The 23,362-nt window shown below is 47.9% G+C and overlaps 1 protein-coding gene across 1 annotated transcript; it reads right to left on the bottom strand.

Moving 5' to 3' along the window:
• Positions 1-4,317: 4,317 nt before the first annotated feature.
• Nans (N-acetylneuraminate synthase) lies at positions 4,318-21,121 on the bottom strand. Its single transcript, XM_031377331.1, has 6 exons — positions 20,897-21,121; positions 15,652-15,867; positions 9,869-9,968; positions 8,837-8,991; positions 6,196-6,462; positions 4,318-4,559 (listed from the first exon to the last, which is right to left on the bottom strand). The coding sequence occupies exons 1-6, from the start codon at positions 21,026-21,028 to the stop codon at positions 4,350-4,352; spliced, it is 1,080 nt and encodes a 359-aa protein (XP_031233191.1). The 5' UTR covers positions 21,029-21,121; the 3' UTR covers positions 4,318-4,349.
• Positions 21,122-23,362: the final 2,241 nt, after the last annotated feature.

Genomic DNA, 23,362 nt, shown 5'->3' with positions numbered 1-23,362 from the left:
CTGTGTTCTTCATTGGAAGTCAAGTGCATAGCATTCAGACTTGGGTAAAATCTTGTTCACCTGCCATGCCCTTCATAGCTTTCTTGAAATAGTCAGCTGGTCCTAAAGTGAACCCCTCCAGCGATGGGGAGCTTACCACTTATGAAGAGAACCATGTTCTTCTGAACATTGACTTTGTGGGGCAGGGAACCTTAAGTATCTTGGTATATACATGAGGACAACAGAGGATAACTGGTGGAAGTCAGCTTGGGGTTGACTTCAGGATGAAAGTCAGGATAGTGAAGGATGAATTGTGTGCATCCAATTGTCTGCTACCTGCAGAGCCATCTCAGTGGTCTCTAAATTATTCTGTGGTAGCAAACCCAACTCCCATTTGTTTCCAGCCCTACCCCACTCCCCAACACACACACACACACACACACACACACACACACACAAGTGAAGCATGTTTGTGCTCATCCTTCGGCACCATGGAAGCCTCCTGTAGTCTCTAGAGAATTCAGAGGCACTTCTACCCACAGTGGCATCTCTTCTGCCCATAATTCCACGTTGTCAGTGACAGTAGCCTGTGGTAAACCCCATCCAGGTGATGCTAATGATAGAAGCATTCAGTGCTCTGAGGGACAGCTTGTTTCAGAAAGCAGTGATTTTGAGGGGGGGGGGCAGGATACATTCTATCACGTTCTGATCAGAAATCTAGAGGGGATGCAGAGCCGGGAGGCTGGTGAGATGGCTTAGCAGGTCAAGGTGCTTGCCACCAAGCCTGGCAACCATGCTGCCTGAATTGAATCCCCAGGGTCCCACAGGGTGGAAGGCTAGAACCAACTCCTTAATAAGTTGTCCTCTGACCTCTACACAGAGTGCACACCCACCCGTACATATACAAACAAAAAAGGGAGGAGCTGGAATGAGGTCTCCATGGTTAAAAGAGTACTGGCTGCTCTTGAGGAAGACTCAAGTTCAGTTTCAGCAACCACACAGCAGCCCACAATTGTTATCGCCAGTTCCATGAGATTGAACACTCATCTGGCTTCTGTAGGCATCAGAAACATGAGGGCAAAACGACCATACTCAAAAGAAATGTAAAGAAAAGACTGAACTCTTGGTTCACCGCTCCCTAAGGAACTCGGAAGGCTCTGAGCCCTCCCCACATGCCACTCCTACCAAACCATCACTTCCCAAGCCTGCCCACAATCCACCCCTCAGATAGTGCCCAATCCACAAGGCTAAACTAGATGAAACTTCCAGGAGGCTATCCCAGGCAGAGCCTCCCACCCTATGTGCAGTAAAGTTCAGCTGTGAGTCCCTTCTGTGGAGATGCCACATGCCCACTCTGCAGAGCCCATCACAAGTGCTTAGGCATGCCTTCCAAACCTGAGTTTTCCTACTGTGAGTGGGCTGGGAATGTGCCCAGATACCAGTCCAGCTATAAACCAGAACACCCATCACTCCCACTTCCCCAGAAGTTATTCTAGGTTCCAAAAGAGGGAAGTCCTCATTCACAAACTATAGAGCTAAGTATACACCGAAAAGAGACTTGAATGTATGCTTCAATAGCAGTGATGCAGTAAATAAGGTTAGACTGGGCCTGCAGAGGTGATAGTTCAGTGTGGTTAAGGGGTCAGATTGCTCTTACTGAGGACCCAGCACCCGTATCAGGCACCTCACAACTGCTTATAACTCCAGCTCCAGGACATCTGACACCCATGCCCTCTGGCCCTCTGTAGCTACACACACACACACACACACACACACACACACACACACACACACCTTAAAAAAATAAAGGCCTAATAAATATGAACATAAAGATTAAGAAGTTGAGCTGGAAAAAAAAAGTAAAAAAAAAAAGAAAAGAAAAGGAAAAAGCCAGGCAGTGGTGGCGCACGCCTTTAATCCCAGCACTTGGCACTTGGGAGGCAGAGGCAAGGGGATTTCTGAGTTCGAGGCCAGCCTGGTCTACAGAGTGAGTTCCAGGACAGCCAGGGAGGTGTACAGAGAGAAACCCTGTCTCGAAAAACAAAACAAAACAAACAAAAAAGATTAAGAACTTGAGAATGGGGCTAGAAAGATGGCTCAAAGATTAAAAGCACTGGCTACTCTTTGAGAACAGCAACCACATGGAGCTCACAACTGTAACTGCAGTTCCAGAGGACCCACGGCCCACCCTCAGAGACACATATACATATACATTGCACATATATACATATATACATGCAAAACATCAATGCACATAAAATTGTCTCTGTGTATGTACTGGAGAGTAGTGGCACATACCTTAAATCCTAGCATTCAGGAGGCACAGGCAGGAAGACCTCTGAGTTTGAGGCCATCCTGGTCTACAGAGTGAGTTCTAGGATAGCCAGAGCTACACAGAAAAACCCTGTCTCCAGAAGAAAAGGAAAGGAAAGGAAAGGAAAGAAGAAAACCTGAAAAGAAGGGCTGAAGAGATGTCTTAGTGGTTAAGAGTGTTTTCTGCTCTTAGAGAAAACTTGGGTTCATAACTGTAATTGTAGTCAGGATCTGATGCTCTCCTTTGACCTCCATTGGTATTGTGCATATATACATACACACATAAAATAAAAACAAACCTTTAAAAAAAGAGAGAGAAAGGGGGCTGGAGATGACTCAGCAGTTAAGACCACTGACTGCTCTTCCAGAGGTCCTGAGTTCAATTCCCAGAAACTACATGGTGGCTCATAACCATCTATAATGGAATCTCGGGCTGGCGAGATGGCTCAGCGGGTAAGAGCACTGAATGCTCTTCTGAAGGTCCTGAGTTCGGATCCCAGCAACCATATGGTGGCTCACAACCATCCGTAATGAGATCTGATGCCCTCTTCTGGTGCATCTGAAGACAGCAACAGCATACTATGCCGGAGGCGGGGCCAGAACGAGCCATCTGTACAGCTAGTGTACTCATACACATAAAATAAATAAATCTTAAAAAAATTTTTTTTATAATGGAATCTCATGTTCTCTTCTGGTGTGTCTGAAAACAGTGACTATGTACTCACATAATTCCTTAAAAGGGGGAGGGGGTTTGAAAAGAGGGCTCAAGGTAGATCACAGCACCCAAGTAAAAAGCCAGGGTTGGCAGTGCACTGTGGGCAGATGGGCCTTCTGGAGCCCACCAGAAGCTAGCAGACCAATGCTATCTCAGACAAAACAGGACACCTGACCTCTGCACATACAAACACACAAAACTGGGAGTGTGTGTGTGTGTGTGGGGGGGAGATCTATGGGCCATCGAGACAAGTCAGCTGGTAAAGGAGATGGCTACCAAGCCTGATGGCCAGTTTGATCTTGGGACCAACATGACGGAGGAAGAGAACGGACCTCCGCTAGTTGTCCTCCGTAATTCCTGCACACATAAACACAAATAAAAGTAAATACAGGTCAAACATGGAGGCGCAGAGCTTTAATCTCAGTCCTCAGTGGCAGAGGCAGATCTCAGGGTCTGGGTCCAATCTGGTCTACAGGGTGAGCTCCAGGCCAGGCAGGAGAGAGTGAAATCTTATCTTTTTTTTAAAAAAAAAAAAAAAAGTAGTAAAAGTTTTTTAAATAAAATGAAGACAAGATACTTAAAAAGAACAAAATGATTAATCTCAGCATTGATTCCAAAGAACAAAGTGAAATGTGACAGTGAATCTCTGTAAAGAGTTCATGCACTTGAAGAAGTTAAACAATAGGGCCTTTGTCTGGGTTTGTAATCTGTCATATGTGACAAGGCACTGGTGCTTATGGCAGGGTTGATTTCTGTACCACCACCCCCCACCCTGCCACTCCCCACCCCCTCACACACCCGTGTTCCTCCCCACTTCACATTCCTCTTCTAACAGCTATTTCTCCTTGGCCAATGTACCATGGGTTAGTGTGCAACTGCTGTCTGAGGACAGGCCTCTGAGAAGGGGACTGGCTGCTAAGAGCCCTAGGGCTCTGGCAGTTACATGTGCCAAAGGGAGGACCAAAGTGCTCTGTGCCTGCCCTTGCTCACAGAAACAGGAGAGCTTGTCTCTGCCCGCAGGGCCTCAGGCAGAGTCCAATGCCCACCGTTCAGTGCTCTATGAGGAACTGAGAGCTCAGGTCTCTGGAGTTGCTTTGTAGAGTAGGAACATGAAGGCTCACAATGTCACAGAAACCCTAAAGGAGCTGCATTTGCTCTGGGCCACCTTCTCTGGCCGGACACTTCAAAGCAGAATAGCCTCATTGGTTCCTCCTTTCCAATGGGCTAGACACAGGTGGCCATTGTGACCGGGTGGCTTGGAGACTGACATTCCTGCCCCTCTGCACGCAACACACTGGACAGCAGTAGCAGGGAGGCTGAGAAGCCGCAGTGGCACTTTATTTTAAGCCTTAATTTTCTTGCTGTGACTTTCCACGGATTCTTCCATGACCGTGTCATCTTCTTCAACAGTGACCAGCACCTTTTTGCCCACTAGGTTGAAGATGTCTTCAGGAGGATAGCCTTTGGGCTCCCCGACCTTCACAGTGAGCATGTCCAGGGTCAGGATGGTGCCTGCTGGGATTTTCACTTTGGCTACCACAGACTTGCCGAGCTGTAGACAAAGGAAGCTCAGTGTTAGATCCGAGATGTAACTCCTGCACACCTGCCATCCCTGTAATGGGACCCCACAGCAGGTCCCAATTTACTCTCACCGCAGTACCCAGAGCAGTGCCTCATAGAAAAAAAGACACAGCCAGTGTCAGGGGACATCACAGACTGAGAGGAGAGGCCTTTCCATAACCCAGCAAAATGGAAAGGGCTCAGGCCCTGTAGTCAGATAGATCCAGGCATAGTACCTGCTGGCCTGGGATGGTCTGCTTTGGTTTCCCTGGTAAAAGGTGCTGGCTCCTTGTCAGAATATTAGCAGAATGTGATAGAGTGCGCTCACAACAATACAACAACTGTGATTACTCTTGTCACTGTCTAGTCAACATATTATGGGAAACTTAGGTCAAAAGAAGGCAGGAAGCTTGGTCAAGCTGCCGATAACTACGATGAGACCCTAGGAGGAAACCCCTAAGCCCTGCTCCAGGGTGTATACAACCCTGCTGCCACTATGTTCTCCAAAATAAGGTCACGGAGGGCGCATGAGCAATGAGGTGTCTGATGTTCAAATGACAAGGGGCGCTCGGGAAGAGAACAGATGGCGCAGGCAGTCGGCGCAGGCAGTCGTGGAGACCAGGAGCTGCCTAAAGCTCACAACCAGTGTCTCTGCTCCCCATAAATACTCTGCAGCAGCATCCAGTGACCCCTGCAGCTTATACACAAGAGCCTTGAGTTCTAATTCTGCTTGGACTTAGCACCAGGAAAGGCTTGTGGTCCCTGCTATGCTTCACCTGCTATGAGCACCACCCTTCAAGACCAACTCCTAGAGCTTGCACACCGCTTTCCCAGAACTCTCTCCACTTCATGTACAAGGCTGTTAGATTCTTTTTTTTTTTTTTTTTTTTTTTTTTTTGTTTTGTTTTTTGAGACAGGGTTTCTCTGTGTAGCCCTAGCTGTTCTGGAACTCACTCTGTAGACCAGTCTGGCCTCAAACTCAGAAATCCGCCTGCCTCTGCCTCCCAAGTGCTGGGATTAAAGGCATGCGCCACCTCTGCCCGGCAGCTGTTAGATTCTTTTACTGCTAACCTCCTAGTCTGTGTGCACCTGTAATTTAGGGAGGTAGTAGGTGGTCTCCCCTGGAATAAAAGATGACAGTGTTCTTCATGTATACCTAGTGCCCGGCCTCTGCCCGACCCACACAACTGCGGGTGAGGAGGCTTGCACCCAGCAGTCCTGCGACTTCTGGCTCTAAACTCAGAAGGGCAGAAAGAAGAAGCCAGGAGGCATGCCTCAGCCTCACTACCCCTGCCCAGCAGCCCCACGATGATGCTGTGGCCCACCTTGTGCCCCAGTATGCTCACTCCACGTGATCCAGGCTTGTCCATCTCAGGACTTCACATTAGGGCCACAGGCTTCAGAGCCTTAGTGGAAAAGCTATGACCAGAGGTGGCTGAAACGCCTGAATTCCTCTGATGGAACACATTTCCCTGCAACTCACGCAGCCTGGTGATGCTCAGGATGGGTAGGGTGCTCCTTCACCAGCTCACCTGACAGACTCAGACAGGTCATCCTGAGCCCTGCTCCTAGCAAGTGTGCCACCCCTGCCCCAGGAGAGAAAGGCTGGGCAGTCAGATAGCACCCACCTTCTCATTGCAGGCCATCTCACAGGGCAGCAGCTGCTTGGTTGGGGAGCCCAGTGCCCGCTCCACCAGGCGCACAGACCGCACCAGCTCTGCCAGCTCCCCAGGCTCCAGCGAGGCTAAGTGGTCACTCCCCTTCCAGGTCTTGTCCAAAGTTATGTGACGTTCCAATACCTTGGCCCCAAGAGCCACTGCGGCCACAGATATGGCGATGCCTGTCTCATGCCCAGAATACCCTATGGGAATGTCGGGGAAGAGCTTCTGGTATTCCTGTAAAAGAAGAGGAAAGTGGCTGCCCTTCTGGGCTTCACAAATGTTCTCCTTGTCAGGGAGATCGGAACAGCACCCCATTTCAGTCAATCAAGAGCAGAGTAGCCACAGGACAGACAGTAAGGCACTCTGACCCATCCTTTGTGAGAAGAATAAAAGTACTCAATGAGGGCTGCTGGGAATTCAGGAATGGTACCCACTCTACTTGGCTAGTTTTATGTCAGCTTGACATAAGGGCTGGAGTAATCAGAAGAGGAAGGAGCCTCAATTGAGAAAATGCCACCATAAAATCTGACTGCAGGACATTTTCTTAATTAGTGATTGGGAGGGCCCAGTTCATTGTGGGTGGTGCCACCCGTGGGGCTGGTGGTCTTGGGGTCTATAAGAAAGAAGGCGAAGCAAGCCATGAAGAGCAACACCCCTCCATGGCCTCTGCATCAGCTCCTGCCCTGTGTGAGTTCCTGCCCTCACTGCTTTGAACGCTGAACTGCTATATGGAACCATAAGAGACACAACACTGTACTGTACGAGCTGGTTTTGTGTGTCAACTTGACACAAGCTGGAGTTACCACAGAGAAAGGAGCCTCCCTTGAGGAAATGTCTCCATGAGATCCAGCTGAAGGCATTTTCTCAATTAGTGATCAAGGGGGCAGGGCCCAGCCCATTGTGGGTGATGCCATCCCTGGGCTGGTAGTCCTGGTTCTATAAGAACAAGCCAGGGGAAGCAAGCCAGTAAGTAGCATCCCTCCATGGCCTCTGCATCAGCTCCTGCCTCCAGGTTCCTACCCTGTGTGAGTTCCTGACCTGACTTCCTTTGGTGATGAACAGCAGTGTGGAAATGTAAGCTGAATAAACCCTTTCCTCCTCAACTTGCTTCTTGGTCATGATGCTTTGTGCAGGAATACAAACCCTAAGACAGACACCTTTCTCCCCAAGTTACTTTGGTAATGGTATTTCATTGTAGCAATAGAAACCCTAAGGCACCCACCATACTGTAAAAGTTGCTGTTGTCATTGAGAATGCCTTCTGTGGGCCACCAAGATGGCTCAAAGGGTGAAGGCAAGCCAGGTAGTGGGAGAAGCAACTCCCGCGGGCTGTCTTCTGACCTCCATATTCTTGCCATGGCACATGTATACGCACATAGACAAATCCAAAACATTTTAATAAACAAACACTTTTTGTGAATGTTTAACCCTGTGACGAACAAGAATAACATCATAGCTGAAATGGAAGGCCTGGACTCACCAGAAAGTACCTATCACATTTAATGAGCTTGCATGGCTGAAACCAAGTGTGCTACACACAGAAATATCAGTTATACACACAGCCCAGGCCCAGAACATCCTGTTGGAGAGAATGCTAGATAATAAATATGTTATCTATAATTCCCCTGATGCATCAAGCCCTTCTCAACTGAGTGCTGTCAGTGACGGTGGCCAGAGGCCACAGTTGGGCAGGCGGTGTAGGTGGGGTTTAGTAGCAGACTAGGGATGTTGGGTGGCAAAGGCCTGGAGATCTGGCCTACAGATGTGTGATCAGAGTACAGGCTGTGAGGCCAGGGGATTGTGACTGCTGCGACAGGGTGGGAGTGGGGCTGTTTTCTCCATGTGGCAGTGTCCGGAGTGGGGAGATGACACTTCTGAAGATGGGAACTCAGGGAGAGTACCCAGAGTCACAGACACTAAATGCTAATTATATTAACCTCTGTGAAGGCCTTTAATCCCAGCACTTAGGCAGAAGAAGAGGCAGGCCTGGTCTACATAGTGACATAGTGAGTTACAAGCCAGCCAGGGCTACAGAGTGAGGCCTTGCCTTAAAAATGATAATAAAAAAAAGACTAGCCGGGCAGTGGTGGCACACGCCTTAAATCCCAGTACTTGGGAGGCAAAGGCAGGTGAATTTCTGTGTTCGAGGCCAGCCTGGTCTACAGAGTGAGTTCCAGGACAGCCAGGGCTCCACAGAGAAACCCTGTATTGGAAGAAAAAAAAAAGACTAAAAGACTAAATGTATACCAAGATAAATCATGAGGTATGCATGTATACATATACAGGGACACACAAACACACACACATACACACAAAATGGAAGAAACTAAGATTGGTGCTATTAATTTTAATTTATAGTCCCCTTCTTTGGAATGTGTATTTCCTTGGCTGCCTGGGTCTAATTTGATTCTGTCACACTTTCGACAGGATCTGTAAATTATAAAGTGTTCCATGATTGGTTATAAGAAAGGCTAGGGCTGTAACTCAGTGGTAGAGCTGGGCTTGCGTGCCATGCCTGGGGCTCAGTCCTCAGCATGATGAATGAACAAGCAGTAAAGGCCCCACTGTCTCAGAGGAGCTGGGTCAATGAGACCTCACTTCGTGCTCACCGAGATGACGCGCAGGTTGGCATCCTCCGGCTGTAGAGGGTATGCACTGGTACACTGGAGGAAGCAGAAGTTGGGATTCAGGGGCTTCACGATCTGATAGACTTGCTTCATGGTGTCCATCGACTGCATCCCGCTGGAGATCACCATAGGACGACCTGGAGAACCCCGCACCTTCTTCACAGGGGCTCAGACTCTCCCCCACCCACATCTAAGACACCGCACAGAGACGGAGGGGGAAATACATTGTCCTCAGCATCGTGCTTCAACAAAAGGAAAGCACACCAAGGACCTCAATCCTGAGGGGAAGAGTGGCGTCTCTGCAGACCAAGAGGCTGCACAAGACAGGCAGGCTTCATCTCTTTCTACAAATCCCAAGTCTGAAACACTCGAAATTCAGGACCATTCCTAACCCCAAGCATTGTGGACATGAGATACACAACCTGCAGTATGGTGATGCCCCAGTGCAAGAGCACAGCTGAGAGAGGCCTAGAGCTGCCAGCTCTAGTGCTGGCCTGCACAGCGCACTGTCCTTAGAGCATCTGCTCTGCCCATGAGACAAGTACAGAATATCCTAGTAATATGACCTGCTTCCATCCCAGGTTTGAAGAGAGGAAAGGGAGATCATTCTCATGGGGAATCCATTTAGTGCCATGTGGAGATATTAGGGAAGAGATTCCTGCACTGGCTGGGGATGTGGCTCTGTGGTAGAGTGCACAGGACACTGGGTTCAGTCCCCTAGCACTGTCCCAAAACAAAAGAGTAGAAGCAGGTTTCTAAGACGTGTCTCCAAAGCTGGGTGTGATGGCGCACATCTTTAATCTCAGCACTTGAGAGGCAGAGACAGGCAGATCTCTAGGAGTTTCAGGCCAACCTGGGCTACACAGCAAGTTTCAGGCCAGTTGGACTACATAGAGACCCTGTCTCAAAAAAACAAAACCAAAAACAACAGAAACAGCTGAGTGTCCATGAGCGCTATCACAGTGAGCAGCCACTAGGGGGCAGAAACACAAAGCTTAGGGTCTAGCGTCTTACCTTTCTTGGCTGTCTTTTCCAGATAGGGAAAATTGTTAGTATCCCCAGATCCAACTTTGAAAAAGGGAACATTCAATTCATGCAGAAACTCAACTGCCATCTACAAAAAAATAAGAGGGAATTCCTGTCACCATTAGTCAGAACACTGTCCTCAGGGTACAGGACAGGTGACGGGGAACCCAGTGCGGACCAGAGAACTCGTCATCATCATCATACCCATCTGTCCAGGGCACACCCTGCCAGGGCTTGTTCTCAGCCATCAATCGATACAAGAATCTGTGGAGGAAACACTACCTCCTGGCCAGACTGTTCCTTCCCCAAGGACTTTGTAAACAAAAGCAAAAGGGTTGTGACCTATGCATGAACCAGAAGCCAGGCAGAGAGAATGACCGGCCCTCAAAGGTCAACGACCAGAAAGAAGACACTGAATCCTACCAAGAGGGGCAGATGGAGTAATCTGTGTCCTGGCTTGACCCGCTTATCAGCAGCTGGCCCTCTCAGACCCTGAACTGTAGGGCCTGCAAAAAGCCAGCCAGCTACCATTTTCACTCCATGAACCCTGTAATGTAGGATGCAGCCAGAAGACTCAGGAAGCTGGGAGGTGTCAGCAAACCGTTCCAGGATAATCTCAGGACTGGAGGCGATGGACAAGAACTTTCCTGGCCTGTGTGAGGCCCTGGGTTTGATCCCTAGCAACACACACACACACACACACACACACACACACACACACCACCCAAAAGTAAAATCCCATATTCTGTTAAATTGCAAGAACTAATAAGGGTGGGTTCTCTATGAGTTCAAGACCAGCCTGGTCTTACACAGCAAGTTCTGGGTCAGCCAGGATGACATAAGAACTTGTCTCCAAAAAGAAAACAAGGGCTGGAGAATGGCTCAGGGGTTAAGAACACTGGCTGCTCTTCTGAAGGACCCAGGTTTGATTCCCAGCAACCACATGGAGGCTCACAACCATCTGTAACTCCAGTTCTAGGAGACCTGATTCCTTCCCTCTTCTGGACCCCCAGGGTACCAGGCATACAAATGGTACACAGACATATTTGTAAGCAAAACATCTATACCCATAAATAAAAATAAATTATGTTTAAGAAAAACTTGAAAAATGAAAAAAGACATCTTTAAACTAACCCACTGTGATAGACCTCCCATCCACCTTCCTGGCAGGTTTGGATCCTCTAGCAGACCAAGTGTGGGCTCAGGAAAGAGACTAAGCAGGCACAAGTAAGGATGCCTGGTACAGAAAAAAAAATCTCAAAGAGTTATCTACAAGGACTGTGAAATATGAAGCGGAATTCTATCATGTTCAAGTTATATATATATATATATATATATATATATATATATATATATATTTTTTTTTTTTTTTTTTTTTTTTTTTTTTTGGTTTTTTTGAGACAGGGTTTCTCTGTATAGCTCTGGCTGTCCTGGAACTCACTTTGTAGACCAGGCTGGCCTCAAACTCAGAAATCCGCCTGCCTCTGCCTCCCAAGTGCTGTGATTAAAGGCGTGTGTCACCACTGCCCGGCAAGTTATAATTTTTTTAAACTGCTAGGAGGAAAGAGTGCACTTCATTTTGCAATCCACCTGGGGGAACCATCACCATCTAGTGGCCACTTTGAGAACTGCCACTTTGGTTCATCACCCTGCAAAGACGCAAACCTGCCACCTTCAGGACCAGCTGGCTTCCTCTGACTTCCCTGGCACAAGTCAGATGGCCCTATCACTTCCTCTTTTCAGTTTGCCTTAAAGTAATTCAGTCAATAAATAGCTCCTCAGGTGCCGATTGGGTTCAGTGCTTGGAACAAGCCAGCCCCAGCAACTAGTGCTAAGGGAACTTTGACCAGCTTATTGCTCCTTAGAGGGTCCCAGGACATAAACCTCTCTGGTCTTAAAGCCAGGTCTATCAACCTGATTTGACTTAGTATTGCTTTTTTCTGCTTTCTAAGACAAGCTCTTATTCTAGGTTAGTCTGAAACTTTCTATGTAGCCTACACTGAATTCCAATTCTTGGTGCTACTGCCTCACTCTCCCAAGAGAGATTATAAACATGGACCATCATGCCTGGCTGCCTGACTCAGAACTGTTTAAACTTTATTAAGAGCAGACAGTGGGCATGCCGTTGATCCAGCGCTCCAAAGGCAGAGGCAGGTAGATCTCTGGAGTGTGAGGCTAGCCTGATCACAGTGAGTTCCAGAACACCCAGTGCTGCACAGAGACCCTGCCTCAAAAATCAATACATAAGTAAAATAAGAACAGGCAGCACATGCTCACAGAGCCTTTCTTCTGTGTGTATACTGAAAGAAGTTGTAGTCCAAAAAGGACTTACAGAAAGAAGGCGGCTAGGGCTTCTCTTTTTTTCAAACACTACCACCATATGTAGGCCAGGCTAGCCTCAAATTGCCTTCCCATATCCCTGCCAGTCCGCAAGCTAAATGCCATCAGGTAGCATCCTGGGCCTATAGAACAGCTCCCCCACCTCACTTTACCTACCTCTCAGGTGTACTTTCTAGTGTTATTTTAAAGGGGCCTTGATTCGTGACTTTCTTTGTTCTGTAAAACTATAAAAACCTTGTAGCACTGCTTCCACACTGGAACATGAAATCTGGGGTAGTCCAAATCTGTGCTCCCAGGCTCCTGTCACTCAGAATAGCTCCAGAATAAACTACCTCCTGCTCCCTTTTAAGGTGAGAGCTGCAGTTTTTACACTGACAGAGCACAGAGCCAAAAAGGACAGGCCAGACCTGTCAGAGGCACCAGGCAGCAGGCAGCCAGGGGAGAGCAAAGTGCGCAGGGGCAAAGTCACTGAGCAGGTACCCAGCAGGGCCACCGGGCTCATGGCTTCTGCTTGCAGCCTCAGTACTAAGCTTTCTTCGGTTAAAGTCCACCTCCTCTGCACACCCTCATGACACGTGTCCTGGGGACCTTTTCAGACTCCATAAAACCCTGCCACACCTTAACCTCTCCTAAGCATACAGAGCCGCCCCGGAACAGCCCGCACAGCCGAGAAAGACAGAACTCGTTAAAATGATGGCTGGCATAAGGAAGTCAGGAAGGTGAGCACAGGAACCAGCTGTTTCAGAAACGGAGGTGGTGGACACGGAAGGACAGACAGGACCCAACCAAGCCAGCTCTATGGAGGCCTGGCAGGAAAGATCAATTTAGTCTTTTGTAAAGGTCCTCTGACCCATTTCTGCTTCACTGCCCCAGGCTAGCCAGTAGACTAACTTCAAACAAGTGAAGCGTGCCCATCCCACACGGGCAGCAGGGAAACCAAGCAGGTTTTCAGTCTAGGAAAGCAGCACCACTTCTGGCTTGCAGGCTGTGCTCCCCCAGCTAGCTATGACTGGGTGTACTCCAGACTTCACCGCCCAACGGCTGGGACTATTCAATCTTTTCACTTTTTTGGTTTGCTTTTTACCCCCTCTCTCCCCCACGACGGAAGAAGAGAAGCAGTTCCTTCAGGATCTATGGATGAAACTCAGTTTGTCAGGACAAGGACCCTTACTCACTATGCCATCTCATTATTAGGCTCTAAACTGAGAAAAATATGATCTAGCTGAAGCCTGAGTTCTCTACGCCCCCTCTCAGCCTTCCATTCATCCATCTGTCAATCTATCTGTAGTTGTTGTTTTTTTTTTTTTTTTTTTTTTTTTGGTTTTTCAAGACAGGGTTTCTCCGTGTAGTCCTGGCCGCCCTAGAACTCACTCTGTAGACCAGGCTGGCCTCAACTTCACAGGCTGCCACCACCTGGACCATTTATTTATTCATTTAATTTTTTGCATGTCTTTACTTAAAGCACATGCATGAGGGCCATGGCACGCATATAGATACATGGAGATCCAAGGACAGCCTGCAGGACCTGGTTTTCTCCTTTCGCCATGAGGGACCTGGGAACTGAACTCTGATCATCCGGCTTGGGGGTCAGCTAATATTACTGATAAGCATCTCACAGGCCCTATTTATTTATCTTTGAGACGAACTCTCACTTTGTAGCTCTAAGTGGTCTGAAACTCATTATATAGTCTTAGGCTGGTTTTAGACTCACGGCAATCCCCCTGCCTAAACTTACCAATGCTGGATGACAAGTACAAGCTACCATATAATGTTTATAATTACAAATATATTTTGGGATATGTTTTATGTACCAGGTGTGGTAGGCACCCCACTCTTAGAGGCAGGGGCAGGAAGCTCTGTGAGTTCCAGGCCAGCCTGATCTATGATCTATCTGTATAGATAGGTTCTGCTGGGGTTACAAGGTAAGTAAGACATAGTGAGACAGAGGTGGTGTATATACGCGCTTTGCGTGCACGCATGTGTGTGTGTGTGTGTGTGTGTGTGTGTGTGTGTGTGTGTGTGTGTGCCCTAAGAACTATTTCTAGAAACAACTCTGAGGAAGCACCCGAGGACACAGGGCAAAGATGCTCATCTTGGTATCTTGTTTTGAGTCAGTCTTTAGTATTTCAGGCTGACCTCAAGCTTACCTTGTGTAGCCAAGGCTGGCCTGAACTCATTCTCCTACCTCTACCTTCCAAATGCTAGAGTTACCTGCAGGGGCCACCAACCCTGGCTTGGCATCATGGTATAAGAAACTGAAACCAGGTGGGCGTGCTATGTGCCTGTAATGGCAGCACTCAGGATTCTGCAACTGGAGGATCGTGAGGACAGCTTGGTCTACATCATGAGTTCCAAACCACGAAAGACTGTACTAAGACCCTGTGTCCAAAAAAAAAAAAAAAAAAACAACCCAACATTCTAGTTTATCCTCCAAAAGAAACACTGCATAACTGCATAGCTTTCAAAGCCTTCACACAGGGCCGGGCAGTGGAGGCACACGCCTTTAATCCCAGCACTTGGGAGGCAGAGGCAGGTAGATTTCTGAGTTTGAGGCCAGCCTGGTTTACAGAGTGAGTTCCAGGACAGCCAGGGCCACACAGAGAAACCCTGTCTCGAAAAACAAAAAAATAAAATAAAAAGCCTTCACACAGGTGAAGTAAAGCTGTTTTCTAACACTAACTGGAAAAAGAACACATAACCCCAAATGTGACAAGCCAGGAATAACCAGCCACAACATACGTGTACGACTCAGAGAGGAAATCCACAGAGAGATAAAGTAATAGTAACCTTAGGCCAGTCCCTCTCATTCCCGCTTTCTAAACTTTCTATTCCAGTGTCCTGTTGCTAAGACTGAAGTTTTTGACATTTAGAAAAGAGAGAGCATAGAATCATCAAAGTACAGAAGTTACACGGGGCAGTGGTAACGTACCCCTTTAGTTCCAGAACTCTGGGGGGCAGAAGCAGGGAGAACTCTGAGATCAAGGTCAGCCTGGTCTACAGAGTGAGTTCTCAAACACCCATGGCTGCACAGAGGGAAAAAAAAAAAAAAAAAAGGAAGTTATATTGCAAAATGGACCTGAGGCTGCATCCTTCTAGGATGCCAACACAGCCAGCCTCTGAGCCACTTACCTGTGGGTGATACCAGCAGCACCGAGTGAGGCAGTCAGAGCTAGCCGGCAAGGGGTATGCTCCCAATCTAGACCACTTTCTCAGTGTCAAGGACCTTGGGGTCTATCGTGGCGGTTCTGATCCAGAGGTAAGTTTTAAACTATGGTACCCTTCTCTCAAAACCCCTTCTCTGGGCCTCTGGTCTGTTGGCTTTCCGCTTAGCTGGACATAGTACAGGTGAACGAGGGCCAGAGCTGGCAATACACAAATAGCTGCCTGCATCTTATGGATCCACTAGCAGCTGCTAGCAGCTGAGAGCTCACCTCGTCCATGCCAGAGGCAGTGAAGAAGATGCCAATCTCCTGCGCATAGCTCTGCAGCTCCTTGTACTGGTCGTGGCTGAATTCTAAATGCCGCTTGTGCTCCCCATATGTCTTCCCCCATGAATGCTTTGAAGTATATGGTCTCTCCAGGGCCTTCCGGTTAAACTTGAACTCCAACTCACTCTTCTGAAACTTAGCGCAGTCGGCCCCACACTCCTGTAACACAGAGTAAGACAGTTTCAGTGACCTGGAGCAGACAGTGATATGACATCATTATGTTGAGACAAAATGGGCTGTGGCCACAGAGATGCTCAGCGGGTGAAGTGAGGTCACAAGGACTTAAGTTCAATCCTCACCACCCATGTAAAAGAGCCAGGCATAGTAGTATGTGCCTACAGTCCCATCCCTGGGGCTTGCCTACCAGCCAACCTAACCAAATTCACGAACAATGTGTTCAGGGAAAAACCCTGTCTCAAAAAAAAAATCAGAGAGCTTATGAAATGGCTCATCGGATAAAGGTGCTTACCACCAAGCCTGACGAACTGAGTTCGATCCTACACAGTAGAAGGAGAGACCACTTAGAAGTTCAGACCTTGAAATACCCACCATGGCACAGCTGTATATCCACAAGAGTTCTTGTGTGCATGCATATGTACACACACACACACACACACACACACACACACACACACACACAAACAGACTAATAAAGGTAGAGAACTGGGGCCAACATCGACTTCTGCCCTCTATATGCAAATGCATACACATACACAACCAAGGACATACAAGAAATTAAAGTTGGGCTGGAGAGATGGCTCAGCAGTTAAGAGCACTGACTGCTCTTCTGAAGGTCCTGAGTTCAAATCCCAGCAACCACAAGGTGGCTCACAACCATTCATAATGAGATCTGATGCCCTCTTCCGGTGTGTCTGAAGACAGCTACAGTGTATTTACATATAACAATAAATAAATCTGGAGCAAGCAGGGCCACAGCAAGTGGGGCCAGAGGGAGTAGAGGTCTTGAGTTCAATTCCCAGCAATCACTTGATGGCTCACAACTTTCTGCACAGCTACAGTGTACTCATATACATAAAATAAATAAGTAAATCTTTTAAAAGAAGAAAGTAAAATTAAAAAATAAGTACACAGTAAGATAATGTCTCATTAAATAGCCTTGGCTGGCCTGGAACTTGCTATGTAGACCAGTGATCCTCCTGCCTCTGCTTCCTGAGTGCTAGGACTAAAGGCATGAGCCATACGACAGGATTATAAAAAAATTATTTCGGGAGGCAGAGGCAGGCGAATTTCTGAGTTCGAGGCCAACCTGGTCTATGGAGTGAGTACCAGGACAGCCAGAGCTACACAGAAAAACCCTGTCTCGAAAAAAAAAAGAAAATTATTTCATCTGTAAGAAAAAAAAGAAAAAAGAAAAAGACAAGACTCAGAAGGCAGAGGCAGGGGGATCGCTGTAAGCCTGAGGCCAGGCCTACTTACATACTGAGTTCCAGAACAGCCAGGCTGTACACAGAGACTGTCTCTCGAGAACCAAAAGAGAAAAAGAAAAAAGAGAAGCACTCCCTCCACCATGTGAGTCCCAGGGACTGCAGATGTGTGCAGATGCATACCATGTCAGATGGCTGAAGATTACCTGTCACTCCAGCTCTAAGATATCCAGGCCTCTACACTCAGGCCCACATCCCACATGTAGACATACTGCTCAAGTACTTGGGGTACTCCTAACACACACACTTGACTCTCCTCAATTACCTGGCCCTTTGCTTAGCCAATAAGCTCACAGTTTCATTCTGAGTCTGAGTACCAAGCTAAGGTCAAGACCTACAGCTGAACAGAAACCCTGAGGTGCTGAGGAGACACAGTGGGCTACACAATGCCACCTAAACAAAGCAACTTCTACTACTGAACTTATGTATTATATATTATAAAGGTGTATTTTTTTTCCCTTGGGGAGGCAGATTTCAAAACAGGGTTTCTGTCTATAGCCCTGGCTGTCCTAGAACTTGCTCTGTAGAACAGGCAAGCCTCGAACTCAGAGATCCACCTGCTTCTACCTGCCAAGTGCTAGGAGTGTACCACCACCACCTGGCATAAAGGTGTAGTTTAAATCCATTCTGGTGGTGCACACATTTGATCCCAGCACTTGGGAGACAGAGGCAGGGAGATCTCTATGAGACCAGTCTGGTCTACATAGAGAGGTCTAGACCAGCCATATCAACATAGTAAGACCCTGTCTCAAAAATACAAAAACAAAGACTAGAAAGATGGCTTATCTACTCTTACAGAAGACCCAAGTCTGGCGCCCAGCCTCCACACCCAGCAGCTCACCACTGCCTAAACCTCCAGCTCCACGGAGACCCAATACCTTTGCCTTCCCCAAGCACCTGCTGGCACAGAAACATGCACATAATTTAAATAAATAAGTCATAGGGGGTAAAAAACACTTTAAACCGGGTAGAGTTGTGTGCCTTTAATCCCAGGCACTTAGGAGGCAGAAGCAGGCAGATCTCTGTGAATTGAAGACCAGCTTGGTCTACATAGGTAAGTTCCAAGCCATCGAAGACTGCAATAGTCTGACATCCTGTCTTAAAAATAAAAGAAAAAAAATCCCTTAAAAAATGTATTTTATTGGACTGGTAAAGGGTCTTAGCTGGTAAATGCTCAGGCCACCAAGCCTGGTGCCCTGAGTTCAATCCCTGAGACCCACATGTGTGTGCACACACTCTAAATATAATAAAACAGCAGATTCATCATGTGAGCAATTGAGCTTGTACACTACAGACCCTAGGTAACTAATTTCACTCCTGCTACAAATGGCAGCAAAGTCAAAATGTAGGAATCCTAAGAAATTCTCCTGCTTTAAATTTTAAAGCAGCAGCCAGGCAGTGGTGGTGCACACCTTTAATCCCAGCACTTGGGATACAGAGGCAGGCGGATTTCTGAGTTCAAGACCAGCCTGGTCTACAGAGTGAGTTCCAGGACAGCCAGGGCTACACCGAGAAACCCTGTCTCCAACCACCCCACCCCCCAAAAAAGAAAGAGAACAAGAAACATCTGAGGCCTAGAAAAGCCACCTGCTCAGGACCAGTTAACTAGTAATGAACGTCCTGACACTAGGCCAGGCTCTTGCTTACAGCCCCAGCCATGGCACTGTGTCCCCTACCCCAGTGCCCTCCAGAAGTAAAGGGAACCTATGAGAAAAAACCCTATAACTCTGTTTGCATGGTTTTATATTTCTAGGTTTTACAACCTCACCATACAAGGTCACACCTTGAAAAAACAGGCTGTCCTTATGAATCAAAAGCAGGAATTTCCCTCTTTACAGCCCAGAGGCAGAAAACCCGTGTTCAAAGGGAAGACTAAAAATTATTCATTTTTGAAACAAGGTCTCATTATGTAGCCCCGGTGAGCCTGGCATTTGCTATGTAGTCCAGGCTGGCCTCGAACTCTTAGAGATCTGACTGCCTTTACTTCCAAGTGCTGGGATCAAAGGTGTCAATAAAGTTGACAAACAGGCATTGTAGGAATAAAGGAGAGAGCACTGAGCTCAGCATCTCAAGAGAATCTAAAACTTGTTAGCAGTTATCACTTTAAGGTCCTTCTGTGCTTCAACAGGACTGCGGTCACAAGCCCAGTTAATTAGTTCTGAGGAAGGGTAAGATAAAACCGAATTTGAGGTGCTATGAAGTTTCGAGATCAGCATTAATAAACAACGGCAGAAGCTACCTCATTTGTTTTCTGAGATAGAGTTTCTCCACGTAAAGAGTGGAGGAGCACTATTCTGGCACTCACTCGATAAACCAGATTGGCCTCCAATTCAGAGATCTGCCTGCCTTCTCTGTCTCCCCAGCACTGGGGATTAAAGGCATGTACCACCACACCTTTGTGTGTGTGTGTGTGTGTGTGTGTGTGTGTGTAGGGGTGGGTGAACAGAGAGAAGAGGGTCAGATCCCCTAGAACTGAGGTTAGAGATGGCTGTGAGCTGCCATGTGGGTGCTGGGAACTGAACTCAGGTACGTTGGAAAGGAAGCCAATGCTCTTAACCACTGAGCCATCTTTCCAGCCCCAGGAACAGCTGGATGTAATGACCTATGCCTACACTCCCAACACTTGGGAGACTATAGCAGGAAGACTGGTCCACGTTTAAGAGCAAAGCCTGATCTACAGAGTAAGTTCCAAGCCAATCTACATTACAGAGTGAGACTCTAGTCTCCAAAAATAAAAACAACCAATCAATTAAAAGGATAACAAACCAAAGCAAAAAAAAAAAAAAAAAAAAAAAAAAAATCGCAGGGCAGACTTTATAAAAGCTGAGGGTTCGGATCACAATGATGGACAGGAGTTTCTCTTCCAAGACTCATTCAAAACAAAGAAAGGTTTAAAAGGAAGCATGACAAGTCCCGAGTGAAGGCTAGCAGCTGTAATCCCAGCACCTGGAAGCCAGAAGCAGAATATCTGAGGGATAGCCTAGGATACATGGTGACTCCCAGTCTAGCCCAGGTTAGAGTAAGTCCCTGTTTCAAAAGGACTAGAGGCAAAACCTAGGGCTGCGGGCTATATCTGGAGAAGTCATCCTTGTAGTCTGGACTGAACAAGTGGAAATTCACTAAGAGAAGTGGGAGAGTGCATAGTCAGTCATCTCAGCAGTTGTAGTTAGTGGTCACCTAAGCAGCCCTGGACCAACTACTGCGCTTTTCACTCCTTCTTCTTGGAACTCCATCACAACTCCATCAGGCCGTGTTTTCAAATCAGGCAACTCAGGCGTAGAGGTTCCCTGACCGGATCTGCACTTTTTACCGTTTAGTAATCCAAACACTGGGACTGAGGTGAAAAATGCCACATCAACTTCCAAGAGCTGTCGTCAAATGTCACGGGAGGATCTCCGAGGTGACATAGGACAAGCAGGAAGGGACTGGATCCCTAAGATTCTGGTTAGGCAGGATGCCACGGGGCATACCAGGCAAGGGTAGAAGCTGATTTAACCAGAAAGGAGAAGAAAGAGGTCGGGTGGGACAAGGAGGGCGAGCAAGAACAGGTGCAAGACGGAGTAGGGGAGCCGAGGCAAGAGAGACTCGGAGCATAGGACCGGAAGGCAATCGCGGTCCGCGCTCTCCCGAGCCCCTCCGTGAACCTGCCCCCCACCCGGGCTCCCCTCAAAGCCCTCCGTTAACCTTCCTGGGCTCCTCCGCTACTCCTCCGCGGACCTTCTCGGGCCCCGCCCCTCCCTCACCTTGGCAGTGCGGATCATGCGCTTGGCCACATCTAAGTCTCCTTGGTGGTTCTGGCCGATCTCCGCGATGATGAAGCACGGGTGCTGTCCACCCACCCAGCGCCCAGGGCACAACTCCAGTTCCAGCGGCATGGTGCTTACCCGCGCTCGTTCGCAGCCCCGGGCGTTTCCGCACCCGCCGCGCAGGCCCGCAGGTCTCGGCCCCGCCACGTCAGCCGGCGGCCGCCGCGCAGCCAATCCGCGGGTCCCGTCTCGCTCGACAGCCAATCGGAGCCCTCCTCTGCAGAGAGCGGGGAGACGAGCAAGCCTCGCCCCTCCAGCGTCGGGGAGCCCGGGACAGGAGTGAGGTTTCTGCCTAAATCTCTAGATACTACAGTTAGGTCTACTCTACAGCTAGCTAGGAAGGACCAGGAAAGAGCGCAGACCATGGTGCGGACAGGAAAGTAGGTGTTCTAGAGTTCGAACCCCGTGGTTGCCGATTCTGAGCCAGAACAGAAAAACATGAAAATCTTGCCCGGCCCCGGGCAGTGGTGGTGCACACCTCTAATCCCAGCACTTGAGAGGCAGAGACAGGCGGATTTCTGAGTTCAAGGCCAGCCTGGTCTACAGAGTGAGTTCCAGGACAGCCGGGGCTATGAAAAGAAGCCTTGTCTCGAAAAAACAAAAAGAAAAAAAAAGAAAAAAGAAAAGCTTGCGAGCGTAAGACAGAGAGGAGCACTCACCCAGGATTCCGAGTGATGCCTGTTGTCATCAGACTAGCAAGAATCTCCACTAACAACTGTGTTTCTCCTTTCCCAGCTGTAGCCTGCAGTTTTCTAGAGATCTCACGAAAAACCACGTTAGAGGGAAAGGGCAGATACCAAACCCCTTAGGAAACCCTAGTGGCTCCTGGTTTCGTGCTATCAGATTATAACTCCATCCAACGCATCTCTGGAGCCACCTCATTTTCCGAGAAAGTGAAGGGGGTGGGAGAAGGACAGGGTCTTTGTAAACTTGTGAGATGTAATTTGAGAAGCACTAAAATGTTATTTATGGCTAATGCTAAGACAATTATGACTCTCTGGCCTTCTCAAGCATTGTTTACATTCTTCCCTAAATCAGAAGCATCACATAGAATTATAAGACAGTATATAGAAATCTCTGATTGTGCCTGGCAATGGTGGCCCACGCCTTTAATCCCAGCACATGGGAGGCAGAGGCAGGTAGATCTCTGAGTTCGAGGCCAGCCTGGTCTACAGAGTGAGTTCCAGGACAGCCAGGGCTACACAGAGAAACCCTGTCTCGAAAAAAACAAAAAACAAAAACAAAAAACAACTCTGATTGCAATCATTGATATGGTATTTTTTATAGTGTATATGGGTGTTTTGCCTACATGTATGCCTGTGTACCACATGTGTGGCTGGTACTTGAAGAACTGAGAAGAGAGAATCAGATGCCCTGGAACTGGAAGTACAGATGAGTGTGAGCCACCAAGTGGATGCTGGGAACTGAGTCCAGGTCCTCTGGAAGAGCAGCCAATGATCCTTATCGCTGAGCCATCCCTCCAGTCTGTAGTGTAGTACATTTTAGACAGCCATAGCTGTTCCTACTGTATGAGAGGGAGCAGCCTCAGTAAGTTTTACTGATTTGGCCACTGTCATCCTGAACTCTAGAGCAGGGCTCAGACTGAGGCACTGGAGTGTCTCCCAGCCCAAGTCTCTTAAAGTACACTCCCTGGATTTCAGGCCAAGTTGAGATCCAAGAATTAGATTGATTGCCTATTTGACTACACGGAAAGAAAGAATTTTTTTTTTTTTGATTTTTTGAGACAGGGTTTCTCTGTTTAGCCCTGGCTGTCCTGGAACTCACTCTGTAGACCAGGCTGGCCTCGAACTCAGAGATCCGCCTGCCTCTGCCTCCCAAGTGCTGGGATTAAAGGTGTGCGCCACCACCACCCGGCCAGAATTTTTTTTAAGATGTATTTATTTCATGTATGTGAGTACACTGTCGCTGTCTTCAGACACACCAGAAGAGGGCATCAGATTCGCATTACAGATGGTTGTGAGCCACCATGTGATTGCTGGGAATTGAACTCAGGACCTCTGGGAGAGCAGTCAGTGCTCTTAACCGCTGAGCCATCTCTCCAGCCCAGAAAGAATGTAATTTAAAGCAAAGAGAGAGAGAGAGAAATAAAAATCATTGTAATGTTACATAATCTGTGATCAGATAAAAACTGAAGCTGGTAGTGGTAGTATATGCCATTAATCCTAGAATTTAGGAGGCAGAAGCAGACAGAACCCTGTGAGTTCTAAGCCAGTTTGGTCTACATAATTGTAGGCCAGGGCTACATAAAGAGAAAGCTTGCCTCAAAAAAGAAAGAAGCCAGTTGGTGGTGGTGCACACCTTTAATCCCAGCACTTAGGAGGCAGAGTCAGGTGGATCTCTGAGTTTGAGGCCAACCTGGTATACAGAGTGAGTTCCAAGACA

The sequence above is a fragment of the Mastomys coucha genome, unplaced genomic scaffold, assembly GCF_008632895.1.
Source record: "Mastomys coucha isolate ucsf_1 unplaced genomic scaffold, UCSF_Mcou_1 pScaffold18, whole genome shotgun sequence".
Lineage (NCBI taxonomy): Eukaryota > Metazoa > Chordata > Mammalia > Rodentia > Muridae > Mastomys > Mastomys coucha.
Note: the sequence above shows the minus strand (reverse complement) of the source record. Positions and strands in the feature narration are given on the sequence as shown.

Coding starts and splice junctions, on each gene's coding strand:
- Nans (XM_031377331.1), bottom strand. CDS start 21,028: ATGCCGCTGGAACTGGAGTTGTGCCCTGGGCGCTGGGTGGGTGGACAG. Junction 6,463..8,836: donor CCAACCTGCGCGTCATCTCG/GTGAGCACGAAG, acceptor CTTCTTTTACAG/GAATACCAGAAGCTCTTCCC. Junction 4,560..6,195: donor AGATGGCCTGCAATGAGAAG/GTGGGTGCTATC, acceptor CTTTGTCTACAG/CTCGGCAAGTCTGTGGTAGC.